Source organism: Tiliqua scincoides, chromosome 2 (assembly GCF_035046505.1).
Source record: "Tiliqua scincoides isolate rTilSci1 chromosome 2, rTilSci1.hap2, whole genome shotgun sequence".
In the NCBI taxonomy this organism is placed as follows: domain Eukaryota; kingdom Metazoa; phylum Chordata; class Lepidosauria; order Squamata; family Scincidae; genus Tiliqua; species Tiliqua scincoides.
This window is the reverse complement of record NC_089822.1, coordinates 160,831,464-160,847,023: the sequence shown is the minus strand read 5'-3', so window position 1 is coordinate 160,847,023 and position 15,560 is coordinate 160,831,464. Positions and strand designations below refer to the sequence as shown.

General features: G+C 43.8%; 1 protein-coding gene across 2 annotated transcripts in view; it reads right to left on the bottom strand.

Annotated features, from left to right (window-relative positions):
* NARF (nuclear prelamin A recognition factor) overlaps window positions 1-15,560 on the bottom strand; it is a 29,061-nt gene that overhangs the window by 8,673 nt on the left and 4,828 nt on the right. For both annotated transcript variants that reach the window (XM_066617514.1, XM_066617515.1), the window contains exons 4-10: window positions 12,903-13,046; window positions 11,419-11,551; window positions 10,833-10,967; window positions 4,735-4,853; window positions 4,205-4,334; window positions 1,979-2,051; window positions 947-1,084 (exon numbers count right to left, since the gene is read on the bottom strand). In XM_066617514.1, the coding sequence (XP_066473611.1) occupies window positions 947-1,084; window positions 1,979-2,051; window positions 4,205-4,334; window positions 4,735-4,853; window positions 10,833-10,967; window positions 11,419-11,551; window positions 12,903-13,046 (872 nt within the window). The remainder of the gene's footprint in view (window positions 1-946; window positions 1,085-1,978; window positions 2,052-4,204; window positions 4,335-4,734; window positions 4,854-10,832; window positions 10,968-11,418; window positions 11,552-12,902; window positions 13,047-15,560) is intronic.

The following is a 15,560-nucleotide window of genomic DNA, read 5'->3' as shown; positions in this document are numbered from 1 at the left end:
GAAAGCCCCGAGTGCAGTACTTGCTTCTCCCCCACCACTGCCACCTTTGCCTGCCTGCATATCCATTGGAGCCGTTCTTCAGGCAGGCGAAGATGTGCTTGGCAGCGCGAAAAAACCTTCTGAGGCTTCTTGCACAGTCTTAAGCAATACTTCCAGGTTTGTCAGGGAACCAGAAGTATTGTTTAAAACTGCGCGAGAAGCCTCAGAAGGATTTTTGAGCGGTGGTGAGTGTCATGTGAGGCTCTGTGAGCCTCGGGGAGGGGGGCAGCGTAATGGAGGGGGGTGGCATGTCATGGACCTGCCCCGGGGTGCAACGAGAGCAGGTCCGTTACTGCACCACCCCCAGAATGGCCCTGCCTGAGACAAGCCAGCTGCCAGCTCTCTGATTGTCGCTTGACCTCCTTTATGAAAAAGGATAAGGAGCAATTTTCCTTGTGATCAAATGTTTTATAGCTACATCTAAAATCATAATAGGTGACAAACATGTGTTATAAGTATGCTTGAACGATGACTGGCCTCTGCTGTGCCGGTGGCAGAACTAGAGGGGTGCAAGAGGGGCAAATTCCCCTGGTGCTGGGCCTCAGAGGGTGGCACCGCCAGCCTTGCACCCCCCTGCCACCCACTTAACTTTTCTTTTTTAAAAGCAAAAGAAGCCTGCTTCTCTCCCTTTAAAAAAAAACAAAAATCTTCTCCCAATGAAGGCCTGCCCAGCCATGGCCTGCCCATCCATGATTCAGAGCTGCTGGGCTTCCCTCCCCTTATCCTCCTTTATAGAAGAAGAGGAAAAGGGGGAGCTAGAGAGGCAGCATGCCATGAGTTGTAACTCCCAGCGTACTTTTGTTCTAGGCCACCCCCCCCCTCCTCCAGAGGAGAGGAAATATTCAAAATGGTCAAAAATACCCATTTTCTGAACTAGTGTTTCAGATTATCCAGATCTGCAACTTACTTTAGCACTTTGTATGATATTTCTTTCACATCTGTATCAAACAGCTCCTTGGCAGCATGTTTAAATATGTGCTCCAGGTAACCATCTGACCTTCTTCCATCATGCCGAACTAACTCACTCTCTTTTATTCCATCAAACCTTACAAAATAAGGAAAGAACATACATGGTTATGTACTGAATCAGATCTTTGGCCCATCTATCTCAGTGTTGTTGCTCCAGGTGTATTTTTCTGCCCCACCTGGAGATGCCAGGGAGTAAACCTGGAACCGTCTACATGCAAGGCATGTGCCCTGTCACTGAGTTACAGTGCCTTTCAGGAGGGGGGGGAAGGGATGAGGAGCAGGATCATTTGCAAAAATAGAGATTATGCTACAGAGCTTCACTGCTGGAGCAGTTACCAGACAAAAGGAGTAATGTTATATAAATATGTTACATCATCACAGTAAGGGAACAAATGTGAACATCTGTTAGTAAATATGTATTTAAAAATATAGCTGACATTTAATTCTGTGGAATTGGGTTTATCCTTCTTGGTTTTCTGCAGCAGCATCTGCCCAGGTGCTTGCATCATGACACCAGGATGAAGCAGAAGATGCTGGGGAGGGGAGGTCCATTTCAAGGCAAGGGTTAAATTAGCACTGTAGAGCCAGGAAGATGGTATTATAGCCAATTACACAACAGAAGGGGGGTAAGCACCCTCCTCCAACAAGTAGCTTAGTACCCCTCCTATTGCTGTTTAGGCATGAGCTGGAAATTAAAGTAAGCCTGTAATCCTGAGCATGTTTACTTGACAGTTACCTCCATCAAAAGCAACAGAACTTACTTCAGAGAAAATATGTTTAGGATAGGAACATAAATGCCCCAGCATAAATGCATGATCTTTTGCATGTGTCAGTCACTGTACTGCTGAAGCTCAGTGAGTTCAAGGCTCAGATAGGATTGGGCCATCAGAGAAACCATTTTGTCTGATCAGGGCATGTAATTGTTCTAGCCAGGTCACCAAAACCAAAGCATCTCTCAGAAGCTACTTACAGGTTGTCAGAGGCCACTTCAGCAACTTGTTCCAAAGATATTTTTCGCTCTTCCATTATTTGGAAGATTTCACCTGTAGGAGCAAAAAGAAAGATTTCACCTTGAAGAGTACCAAAAAATTACAGAGGAAATGGAAGAGCAAAGGATTGAGACTTTGAGGTAAGGCTGAGACTGGAAAACCAAAGACTTAGGCAAGGACTGAGGCCACACAGACACTATTAACACTTGGGGTTTTTAAGTACAATGAAAACATAGTATAGAAAAAAATACTGTGTAATATAGTATTCAGTACAGAAAATATAGTATAGAAAAAGTACTTGAAAAAATTCATATACTCCGGAGTCTTATATACACAAAGACAAATCAACAATTTGTTCTTCATGTTCTGTTTATGTTTAAAATAGGAACATTAATGTGAAAGAGATGCCTATCATTTTGCACAATGCCAACATAGTTGTCACATGGTCTTCACGCTGCTAAGAAGGGAAATAGGCTAGGGGTGTGTGTTTGTGTGTGTGTCCCCTTGGTGATTTTGAGGAAATAAGGAACCTTCCCTGCTTGCTGACTGCCCTGTCCGTTCTCATGTGCCTAAATGACAATGCCTGCTGAGTGGACAACTTAGCAGGATAGGAAGCAAAAGCAAAACAGCTGAGCAAAGATAGTAAACTTATCACTGAAGCCCAAAAAATCACCAGCACTTCTTTTTCTACAGAGGAAAATTCACCCCCTACCCCTAGTTAGAAGAACTATACAATCCGTTTCAGGTGGCTTCATGGCACTGAGAGAGATTGATTTTGCAGACTTTGGCAGATCCACGGCAGACTCACTCCTGTGTTCGTGGAGTGCAGAAACCCTTCAGAATCTGCAGAAACCTTTCAGAATCATTAAGTGTGATCTGAACTTAATGGGACTCTTAAAACTAGAACTGAAAACCAAACTCCTGGTCCTTGACTGGCAGTTCTGCATAGCCTGCAGGCAAATGATGGTGGCAGATCTGTATGTTTAAATCTGGGTCTAATTGTATTCAATTGTATTCTAATTGTATTCAAAGCAGAGAAAAGAAATACATATGTGAGGGGTGTTGTACTCCCTTCATGGCAACTATTACCTTTCCTCAAATGTTTTTTATCTAGCCAGGTTCTGTATATCCACCTAAGAGAAAAGTTATATCTAGGGACAACTGTGAGGAGATAGACTGCAGATCTGCAGTCAGGATTCTGAGCAGTCTTCCCCTATTAACACTTTTTGCTCTTAAAATCAGATCTCTGCCACTCAAGTTATATATGATTGCACAGCCAACTCATACAGTACACAAACAAAATATGTTGTGTTAAGTGGTGCCTTGGAGGAGGCAGTAAATTGATGTGAGCCTCCCACTCCAGCTTGCCACTGACAGAGCCTCTCTGGTTGGCATTTCAATCCTAGCTTGCTAAAAGCAAGTAAGAAGATTGGGAAAGGAGAAGCCCCTTCTCAAAAGGTGCCATGGGTGCCACCACTGACTCTCTCCTTGTGCTCTGTACTCATACAACTGCAGCTGAGTGGGCACGGAGAAATGGGACAACCCAGCTCTCTGCGTCTCATTTGACATTATTTCTTTGAGGAAATCTTTTGAAAATGAACAGGAAGACCGAGCTTACCCGCTCTTCTTTCCTTCCCTCCCCTCCTTATTTGAGACAGGTTTGGGGGGGCCAGGGTGGCTTGTGACAGTGGCGGACAGGGTAGTATTTGTGCACTGCCTCAAATGGCCCTTGGACCGAGCCTGCATGACTAGGGCACAACTGGGTGTAAACATACAGATTCCCTCACTATCAGGTACTGTCTGAGTCTCCATTCATTTCAATATTTTATTTTTAATATATTAGACTTGATGCTACCATAGTATGTGACTGCATTTGAGGAAATGTTACAGACCTGTACTTTTAACAAGTTACTATGCATATTCTTTTAACAATGATAGTAAATGGGACTTACTCCTGGGTAAGTGTGGGTAGGATTGCAACCAAGAATGTGAAAAATGTTCCTGCTTGATGACATCACTTCCGGTCATGACATCACTTCCGGTGGGTCCTGACAGATTCTCATTCTAAAAAGTGGGTCCTGGTGCTAAACATGTGAGAACCACTGGTTTAACGGATACATAAAAAAGACCTGGTGGAAAGTCCAAGTCTGACAAGAAAGTGACACTGCAATTTTTCACAACAGAAACACATTCCAACAGATGCCCACCTGATGTTAAAACACAATCAACATCTTGAGAGTTGTACAGAGGAGTGGAGAAGTCTATTCGCAAGGCTTCAAGCTTTTTGTCATAGCAAGGTGCCACAATTATATGGAAAATTTTATCAGGAGACAGATTCTGATGGATGAAGAAAACAGAAAATACACTGCAAAAAATGTAAGAAGCATCTGCAGAGATATTCAGATTACACACCATATTTGGTGGGTCACAGAAGGTCTCATTAGATTACAATTCTGGCTATCGCAGGGCACAAGCCTAGCCAGGTCTACTCAGAAGTAAGTCCTATTTTGTTCAATGGGGCTTACTCTCAGGAAAGTGTGGTTAGGATTGCAGCCTCAAGCCTTTTAGATAACTGTTTTCTTCTACAGTTGTTAAATCAGTTGTAATGGAAATATCAAGAAGTCTTCCTCTTGACGACCGCCTTTGTGAGGAAATTGTAAGTGTTGGCAATAGGACCATCTAAGAAACCAAATCCCAGAGAATAACAAACCAGAGAAGCAGACTATAGAAGAGTTACCTGCTGTCTTGCAAAATAACCCTTGACAAGGGAGCCCATGATCTGCTGTGGTGACTTTGCAGTGCAAATGTGTGGTGTCACTGGCTTGGAGAGGACTCTCTCCGCATACTGGATCCAACCTAGAATGAGGGAACAAAACCAAGACAGAAAGGGTTGAGGATCATGGCGGTAGATTCAGAGCACAAAGTAAGTTTTTAAAAAGGGAGAAACAAGAAACTGAAAAGTTTGACTAGACATCCAGTCAGCATTTTATCACGTCTCCTTTTGAATCCTCCTTTGCCATGCTGATCTGATAATGGAATAAGCAACCAGTTCAGTCATGCTGGTAGAATATAATTGTGTGTGTGTGTGTGTGTGTTCTCCATAACTGTTTAACTCCAGTGCAATTACTTCCTTGTTCCCTTTAGGAACCACTTCAAATATCGTTTTTCCCCAACGTGTAGAATTTCAGTGAGAGGAAAAGATGCACAGATGGTAAGGTCTGAAATGCAGTGCAAATGTTTGACCTAGGGTTGCACCCTTAGTTCACCCACTTTGATTTCAGGGGCAAAAGATGAACTTTTTGGGGGCCTTCAAAATGTTCCCTAGGGCCCCACCACCACTTATGATGCATGTTCACCTTCTTGCCCTGCTGTTTGGTGCCATTGTTTCCAGCCACATCTGGACCATCTGGGTAAGAGTAGAGGAGTTGCAAGCAGCAGCACTATGCATCACTACAGCTCTAATGGTGGCAGAAGAAGTAGGGCTTTCCAAGCAATTGGGCATGACATATAAATATGATGATGCCACAATGCTACATAGCTAATCAGATTTGCCTACATAACAACATCATTGAAAATAAATAAAACCACTGCTGATCCAGGGGTTGGAGTGAACTTCTCCGAATGGGGAAATGCTTTCATTCCTTTTCATAAAAGTCACAGAGAAATGGTAAAAGGGAGTGGGTGGAATACGTTTCACGGCTGTCAAGGTTTTTTGAGAAAAGTCTTCTCCACCATTTTTTTTGGCTCAGTGTAGTTTTTTCTTTTTCCCATCAAGATGCCTATATCCAAACCACTGTCTGAGGGCCCAGTCCTATCCAGTTTTCCAGTGGTGGTGCTGCTGTGCCAATGGGGTATGCACTACTTCCTTGTTGGGGGTGCAGTCACAGAGGCCTCCTCAAGGTATGGGAACATTTGTTACCTTACCTTGGGGCTGCATTGCGGTTGCACCGGTGCTGGAAAGTTGGATAGGATTGGGCCCTGAATCATTGGGGGGAAAAATATTTCTGCACTTCAAGTGACAGAATATATGACTGTTTCTCTGTGGTAAGAAAGAGGATAGAATAAATGTGTGACTAGAATATCACACACATATATAGAAAAAGGAGCATCTGATGCACTTAAATGTTCTTAATATTCTTATTTCCACTTAGAATATTTTGGTTTGTGAGATTCTTTATGACTTTTTAACATATATGTATTTCCCAAGAGTTCTCATCAAACCGTACTGATTATGAGACCTTAGAAGAGGACATGTTATAGTTCTATGTCTATGTCAAACAAAAGTATGTTTTGTTCCCAGCACTTCACCACCAAGGGGCAAACTAGACGTTGCACATAAATGCATGTATCAAAATCTCAAAATTTGCTATTTGAAATATAAAGCAGCCTTGGAAGACTGCAGTCTTGCATGGAAGAATGGCAGGGGAGGAATGCTTGACTAACCTTTCCCAGCCAACTGCTACTCCACTCAAAATTGCTCCTACACTTTTTTCTCTAAGGGGTTTCAGATATATAGTCACAAGAGCCAATGGGGAGAAAAAAGAAGCCTGAACATAAAGTTTTTGGGTAGGAAAGTGGCCAGTGGGGAATGGGATAAAGCACCTCCCCTCTGCTCAAAATGACAGCCTTCTAGGGTTCATTTCTGTATGTGAAGTTTAAAATTTCAGACCTTTTAAAAATGTATCATGTTTTCACTCAAAATGCCTTCCTCTTCAGACTAGGTGCCTGCATAAACACATGCACCCAGCTCTGCCCTATCAGCATCTGAAACGCAAGGCCACAACCAAGCAGCGTGTGAGGGACAGAGATTAACAGTGTAATCCTAACTGCACATTAGGTTGGCGCAAGTCCCATGTGCCATAAAGCACATTTGCACCTCCTCAGGAGGAAACTGCACCAGCGCACAGAGGTGCACTGGAGTACGGAGACTGCATTCAGCCTCCGTGGCATCTTTCCCAAGGTAAGTTGCGTTGGCCGAGCTTTGCCGATGCAGGGGATGCTGGGAGGAGGGATTGGGATCTGGCTGTTATGCTGGATTCCAAGCCCTGTTCCCAAGCAGCGTGGAGCGGCTTCAAGCCACACTGCTCTTATCAGACTTGTGCCATTTCAGGAGGTGGTGCAAGTCTGAGGAGACCGGTGGGGGCTGCAGTGGCTTACCTCTGGTTGAGCCACACCTGCACTGGATATAGCGCAAGCCTCTTGGCTTGCCTGTTCCAGTGCAACATAGGACTGTGCCCTGATGTCTGCAGAAGGAAGGCTACTAAGGACACTGAGTTTATACTACACACTTGGTTGATGGTTATATAGAATATACTAATGTTATGGCACCACATATTCAATGAGATTGGCAAGGCAACAAGATTAGTGAAGACAAACAAAGCCAACTGCATGACTCCCATACTGCATGGTGGGGGAAGACATGCACACAAGTGGAGGCAAGTGAGCCTATGTTCTGTGTTCAGCATTGTGTTGCCAGTGGTTTCACCACTTAAGCGAACCATGGCAAAACAGGGAGGGCATGTTGACCCAGTTGTCTCAGTAATGGGGATTAATTATCTCCCCGTCAAGCAAGTGCTGCCTCAACACACTGGAGAAACACATTGTCCCCTTTTGAAAGCCTTCTCATAAACGTGAAAAATAAGCTGGAGGGCATGCTTTCCTCAGCTTGCTTCAGCAAACCCTATCCCTTTGGCTCTGTTCTAGGTAGAATGATAAGTTAAGGCATCAGCCAGAATGGTGTGGTAGTTCTGGAGTTGAACTTAGACCCGAAAGATCCAGGTACAAATTCCTGCTCTGCCACACAGCTTTTTAGGTGACCACTGGACAATCACTGTCTCTCAATTTCACAGGGTTGTTATGAGGGCAGAAGAAGGGAAGGAACTATATACACCACCCTGAGCAACTCAGATGGTATAAAAATGTGAGAAATTAATAAAATATATAAAAACAGACAATACGCGTTACCAAGATGGTGCACCAGTAATTTTCCCTATACATACATCTTCCTAACTTATTTTCCAAAAACTAAGGTCACTATCAACAGCCTACTGACATTTTTGTTCAGCTTATCTGAGGACACACTCTACTTTCCTTATCCTTTAGCCTAGTCCTCTTTGACTGCACCCTCCCATATCTACATGCCAATGGAGTCTTTGCTCTTTGGCACATCCCAAGATAAAAAAAAGTTTCTGTTAGATACAGAAACAGAAGTAGTAAGGTAGCTGCAGCTTCTAAAAGAAAAAAAAAACCCAAAAGTCAACAACAAAAGGTAAAAGTGTCTGTGTGAGCCTGTGCATGTGTCCATGTCAGACAATCATTTTCTGCCATTTTAAAGCAGCCTGGCCCTGCCAGTCACAGCATGACTCATCTCAGTGTGGTGCCCAGAAGCTTTGCTTTTAAAATCTGCATGCCTTACATGTAACAGTCACAGTCAAACAAAGTCTACATGGCCTTTAATGAGAGAAATCACTCATTTTGTAAGCTGATCAACCTCAAAGCATCTATTTCACAGGAAGAAAAACAAGAGTTCACTTGATTAACTTTAGCCTTGTAGTTCACATTAGTCATTGTTTAGTTATGCAAATAGCCTTGGAGCATGAGCAATGTGACCCAGGAGGCTTTTATCTGCTCCCACACAAATGCTCGAATTCTTTCTGCATAGTCATCAATGAGGCTGAGCTCCAGAAAGGCATCTGCAGGGAAGCTAAAATGCTGTGAACTTGACTGTGAGAGAACTGAAGTCCCTCTGCTTAAACCTGTAGCCTACAGGAACATTCTATAGATGGTTACGTACACAGCTAGTAATAGGATCACAAAAAAAAGGGGAGGCACAGAAGGTAGGCCACAATATTATTTTTCTTGTTACATCAGTAGGACTGAAAAATTTAGCTAAAAGGAAACTTTTCATCTGCTTCATCTCAAAAGGAAAATTTTACATTTTTAAATGCACAAAGCAATATACAGCACTAAAAGTGAACAACTGTGCTGCCAAAAAACTAATCAACCAATTGTGACAAACAAAACAGTATAACAATAAAACAAAGGAACACACACACACACACACACACGCACAAAAGAGTAACAGCATCCAGCAGCAACCCTCACCCCAAATTAAATGTTGTGCAGAAAAGCCAAGCCTTCAAGAACACCAGGAGGAGGACAGGGTGGGGGTGAGAATGGGCCTCCAGCAGGAGTTCCAGAGTGTCAGGCCTCCCACAAAAAAGTCCTGGTCCTAACAGATGCCCCCTTGGCTGCAACAAACAGCAGCATCCAGAACAGAACCTTATTTGTAGAATACAGTGCGGCACATACAGGGAAAGGGAACAATAATTACTACTTAAAAACTAAAACATAATTTAAAAAAGACATTCATGGCTTAGGAATCACTGGATTAGAGATGTGAATGACAGATCTTTGAACAGGCTCACTTCAATTCACAGCCCAATCCTGAGCTGCCCGCGGTGCCCAGGCTCAGCAGCACCGAGAAGGGCTGCCGCAGGAGGTGCCTCGGGAGAAGGGGACTTTTGCCCCCTTCCCCCGAGTAAGGTAAGCGGCCCTGCAATGGGGTTACTCACTTTACTGTAAGGTAAAGGCACTCGTGTATGATGAGGAGCCCTACACGAGCGCCTTTGATCTGGCGGAGCAGAGCTCCACGGACCCGCCTTTCTCCCTCCCCGGCACACCTCCAGCCCGCCCCCTCCCCGCGTCACACCTCCCTGTCATGCCTCCTACCCACCCTCTCTCCGCCCCCCGCCGGCCTCCCCCCTCCTCGGAACGCCTCCTCCCTGCCCCCGTCCCTGCCTACCGTACTGCAGCTCGGTGGTCCAGGAGACTGCCGAGCCACAGAAGCTGGGCGACCGCTCCGCACTAGCCCAGCACCAGTCGGAAATGGGCTAGCATGGGCAGAAGCCCAGCAGTGAGCCTCACAAACGTGCCTTATGGCAAGTTTGTGACAGTGGGCTCTCAGTGAAAACTGCATGTACTTGTGGTGGACTGGGATCTGCTAAAATCAGCTTAATGCAGTGTTGTCTGTGGCATTTCACTGTACAATATCCACTGATGATGAAAACTAGTACATTTCATCTACACATCCGAAGCATGACATAAATGGAAATTACATGCCAATATCCTCCCAAGTAAGCTAGACTTCTGGTCTAGGTGTGGATTTTTAAAACAACTTTTTACGTCATGCAGTTCTGTAAGTTTGCATATTTGTTAGCCATGTTCCCATTGTGCGAAGTGCGTCTGTGCTAATATCACTGATCTAGATCACTTGATCTAATAATATGTGGTGTACAAGAGACTGAATATTGGGCTATTCTAGCTAAATTTTTTAAGGGATTATGAAGAGGACAGGAAACTAAAACAGTTATGCTCCCTGATTGTCCCACAGTAAGCAAACATGCTCTAGTCCCAGAACATGATGTTAAGGTATGTGACATGGTAACCTTGCTGAAGCTAAGAAGGTTGGAGTCTGGTCAGTGCCTGGATAGGAGACCACCTGAGAACCCTTATGTAAGTCATCTTGACTTCCATGACAAAATAAGAAAGAACCAAGACCTCCTTGAGGTCCAAGACTGGAGTAGTACACCAGCCCCAATCAGTGAATTTGGCACTACTTTCTCAATAATGAGCAAGGGAATTTTCCTGGTCATCAGGCTGTTAAAGTACATTCCACTGTCCCAGCACATGGTTCATCTCTAAGACAGGCAGCATATGGCAGAAAATGAGATACTAAGCTTTAAGGCCTCAATGTCTTCAGTATGTCTAGTGAACCAAGCAATAGCCATCTGAACAGTGACCACTGCATGCTATTCCTGGGATTGAATTTCTCACCTGGGCAAGCTGAGGCAAACATCGGTAAGGCATGCTCTTCTTCATTTTGATGACGGTACCGTTGCACAAACTCCTTCTGGCTTTCCAGAATACTAAAATCAGCTGCTATAGTGGTGTCAAAGACATAATGTACTCCTATAGGGAAACAGAGAAGGGCAAAAGAACATAAGCAAGTGAACTACCTGCAAACATTCTATCCATTCTTGAGCCTTTTCAAGAGGTTAAACATCAAATTGTAGTGCAAAACTCAGAGCAAAGTCAAAGGTGAGTAAATCTGCACTTCTTTCTTCTACAGTGACAGATAATTTTGTGCTAAATTCCATATTCCTCAGGGTCCTTTCAGCACTGGAGACATTTTGACTCCCTGATCATGAGAAATGTCAAGAAAAAAATATAACAGGTCCTATTCTCGCCCTTAAGTGCCCCATTAGATCACAATGCGTTAACTACTGTGGACACAGCCAGAAATGGATCTCAACAATTTCATAATCCTAGCTTGTGATAACATGCTGTGCAAGTTTGCCAGGGAAGCAAAATTTAAAAAAAAATGCTGCGGTTGTTTTTTCTCACCATGTATGCCACCTACCAAGACTTTTGAGGAAACCACAGAGCCTCTTGGCTGCCTCGCTGACAGAGAGACTGAATTTAGCAGCAAAATAAGGCAAGGACTGTGGGCACACAGAGACTGCCAACACTTTGTGTTTTGAGGTGTCACATTTCTGGAAAACAGAACACAACAAAGCATACAGGTGGATTAGCGCAACAGTGCAGAGCTTACCCTGTGTATGAGCATATTAATTTTCTGACATAGAGACTAATCCAGCCATTTAAGTGAGGTCTCAGGGAGTGGGCATCTCTCCTCCCCCACCGAATGCCACTGCCAGGTCACATCACTGTGTGAAATACAGCACTGTGCTAAAGAACTTACCAGTCACTTCCTCCTATGACTCCAAATATTAAAGCCAGGGAAAAAAAGAGAGAGAAAGGGGAAACCTAGCTGGCAGTTGTCATTGGAGAGCACATAGTTTCTTCAAACAGATACACTGTGCTGCAGTATGCTCTTGGTCGCATTGCTCTCTCCCTCCTTCCTTGTCTTAAAACTACAAAAGCACATATGGGTGCCACTGTGCAGCAAAGCTGAGAGAATGCAGGGCCATACTGCGTGTTACTTTAAAGATGTATTTTAGTCTTGTTTTTAAATGAACAGAGCTCAGTGAGCCTGATACAAATTGGGACCAAAACACAAGGAGCTTTAACTCTTCCTATACCCAAACAGGGTATCCCATGCATGCCACTGACCCAGAGAGGAAGCCATTATTGGCATCAATAGAAGCTTCCTCCTGAGATAATGGTGCATATGGACAGATGCAATAGCAAGGAATATTAGCAGCCACAGGCACTCTTTGTAACATACTGAAGAATTACTGTCCTTTGAACTCCAAGAAGAACTTCTAATCAGGAACAAGATCCGTATAAGCTCCCTCATGCCTTAACTAAAAAAGCATTTTGTAGCAAACGTCTGAGTTCATGCTCTGCTAACACATAAGGCGCTGAACTCTTGCATGTATCAGGCCCACACTTTTAGCTTTTGTTCTGCAAAATGAAATCAGATGGCCATTTCACACACCATACAGCTAGAAACTCGGGTTTACCTCTGGCAATTACCTTAGAATTCTTCAGGAAAACAGCAGAACTGAAAATGTGAAGGAGGGAATGCAGGGCAAGGAAGCAACAGATTTTCAACATGGGAAGGGAAGTTAAGCTCTAGTCAGACAACTTGCAGCTGTGGTCAGAATCCATGTCTGGGGGGAACAGGAATGTGCCAGCAGGCCCCACCCCTGCCTGCTGTAGCCCCATGCCCACACTTACAGCAGTTTTCTGCATAGACAGCTACTGTAAGGGAGATATCCTTGGTGGCATCAGGAATTTTTGGCATCTCATCTTCTGTGTGTTGGCACAGGGGCAAGGCTTGCTAGCATGATTCTGCTGCCAGCGACCATGGAGAGGAAATGTCTGGTTCTGGAAGTTCCAGTTTGTCACATACATATACATGTCACACCCATTCTTTACCTTGTTAAGGTTGAGTACCCGGAAGAGCTCCTTCTGATTCTGCTGGAAAACTCTGACAGCTTCTTCTGATGTTATGCAATTGTCACAAGCTAGGCAGTCACTAAGGAATATTTTGGCATTAGCCAGCTTATGGAATTCACTTGTCTGAAAACGAAAAACACCAACAAAAACTTGGTAATGAAAAGGATATTTTACTAGCTCAATTATTCCTAAAATGGTAGGCCATGACCTACCAGCACATTGCAAGATTTCTATGTGTGGTTCATCAGATTGTTAGCAATAGGAATTGCCAGAAATAAAACACAAGAGACTACTATAAGTTTGAGTGTTGAATCAGGAATTGCGTTTTTGAACAGACAATATTCTGTTTCAAGGTCCCCATTAGCCAAAGGCTATGGTGGTTTGAATTTTCAGGAGAGGACAGTGTGGACCCAATATACTTTGCTAGCTGTTGCAGGAATGTATGAACTCTGATGGACTGGTCTCTTCAAGATACCCAATTATACATTATTAGACCTACTTGATTTCAACTGATTATAAAGCACTCCAGAAGGATTTCTCTAATCTGGGAAAATGGACTTAGCTGAATTAACTCAATATTTTAATATAATCATTAAATAACACTGGTACATCTTTTTGCATTTAATAGTATAGTTTGTCTCCAATTTTAATACAGTTTGGGAAATGCTGGCTTAGCTACATGTAATTTGTTGAAGAGGGAAGGGTTAGTATCCTTGAATCTCCCCAAAGCCATATTCAGCATGCCTTGAGTTCAGCATAGTTAGAGATTTTAACTCTGATCAGGTAGACCATGGGTTCAAATCTCACTATGAGATCTTGGGCCAGTAAGCCTCATCTGTTTTTCAGAGTTGTATGGAGGGTTAAAGTTGGATTGACCATCAATGTCTTGACCTCCCTGGAAGGCAGGAGTAATAATGGGCAACCCAATCCTGAGCTGCCCTGCACATGGGGTTGCAACGGCTGCCACTGCATTCTGAGCACTACCCAGCAGCGCCGGCAGCTCCTTGGGAGAAGGGAACTTTTCTTCCCTTCCCCCAGGTAAGGCAAGTAGCCCCACAATGGGGCTACTCGGTTCTACAATGACCAAGGGTTGCCGTACAATCAAGAGCCTCCATGCCAGGCAGATGGCCTGACAGGGAGACTCAGGATCTGGTGGAGCAAAGCTCCACCAGCCCCACCTCCTTCCATCCCACTCCCTCCCCCACCCTCTCCCTGCCTCCTCCGCCCCAGAATGCTTCCTCCCTCGTCCCCCCATGCCCCCACCTACCTCTCCGCTGCCTGATACCGAGTGGTGGGAGCAGTGGTGGTCCACTGGTGCTAGCCCAGCGTTGAGCTAGCACCAGCTCCAAGGGCTGCAGATGTGCCTTATGGCACGTTTGTGACAGTGCGCACCAGTGGTAAACCAGCGTGCACTGTTTAGGATTGGACCTGTAATCTGATATAAATACTAAGGCTTTAATGGCTGGTATTCATGACATTGAAATGAACAGTGTTTGAGCTGATAGGTCATGGGAAAATAAAGCTGTTCTCACCTAATGTTTGGCCTACTACTTTGGTAGGCATTTTCAAAGCATGAAGCTACAGCAAATAGCTCTTCAAACTACCCAGTATAACTGATATAACTGATCTCAAAGTTCCAGGCACCTATTGTTCTGCTTCAGTTCTTAAAGTCCCACATACTAGTATTCTTGCTGGCAACCAAGAAACATTTACACTCAATATCGTCTCTCTCCTATTCATGTTGTTCCAATGTTCATAAATTTCTATGGCCTCTCTATAAATCTCAGGGTGAAAATGACTGGCAGTGGACAATGCTTGTGTTCGCTTTAAATCCATTCTGTGCCCAGACTCAACTACATTTTAAGAACTGAGGCAGAACAATAGATGCTTGGGACCGTAAGGTCAGAATATCAGTTACATAAGTTATAGTGGGTAGTGTGAAGAGCTACTTGCTGTAGCTTCATCCTTTGAAAATGCCTACCAAAATAGTAGGTAAAATGTTAGGTGATAACAGCTTTATTCGACCGTGGCCTATCAGCCTGAGCATTGTTCATTTCAATGTCACAATAATACAATATATTTGAATAAAGTGGGATATTGGATAATCAATAAGAAATAATCACACTTCTAAAAGAATCCACTTTGTGCCTGAAAGTGGCACATTTCTTCCACATCCTGCCAGCATGCTAAGATAATCCCTGAAGGCTGTTCTTCAGGAGCCTCCACCTTGGAAGCAAGTAGGGTGGCTACCAGAGAAAATGCCACCCCTTCCATTATGGTGTCTCATCTTTGGAATGCCCTCCCTGGAACGTTTACCTGGTGCCAACTCGTATACTTTTTCTGGGCCAGATGAAGATCTTTTGAATCTTTTGTGAGGTTGGTTTTATCTACTGCTCTGGTTTCTCTGTTCTATTTCCCTGCTGTTTTAATTTCTGTTTTGGTGTTGAATTTTAATTGTATTAACATTTTTTATGATTTTTTTTTTTAAATCTCTGAGGATTTTATCAGAAAGTAGAAGCATAGTATATAAATCTGATGCATAAAGAAACAGGTCATGTTATTGATTGGATACTCTTTCAGTATGAAAATACAGTACTAAACATCCCAATGAGCCTAAAATTGTCTCTTGCTAGATAA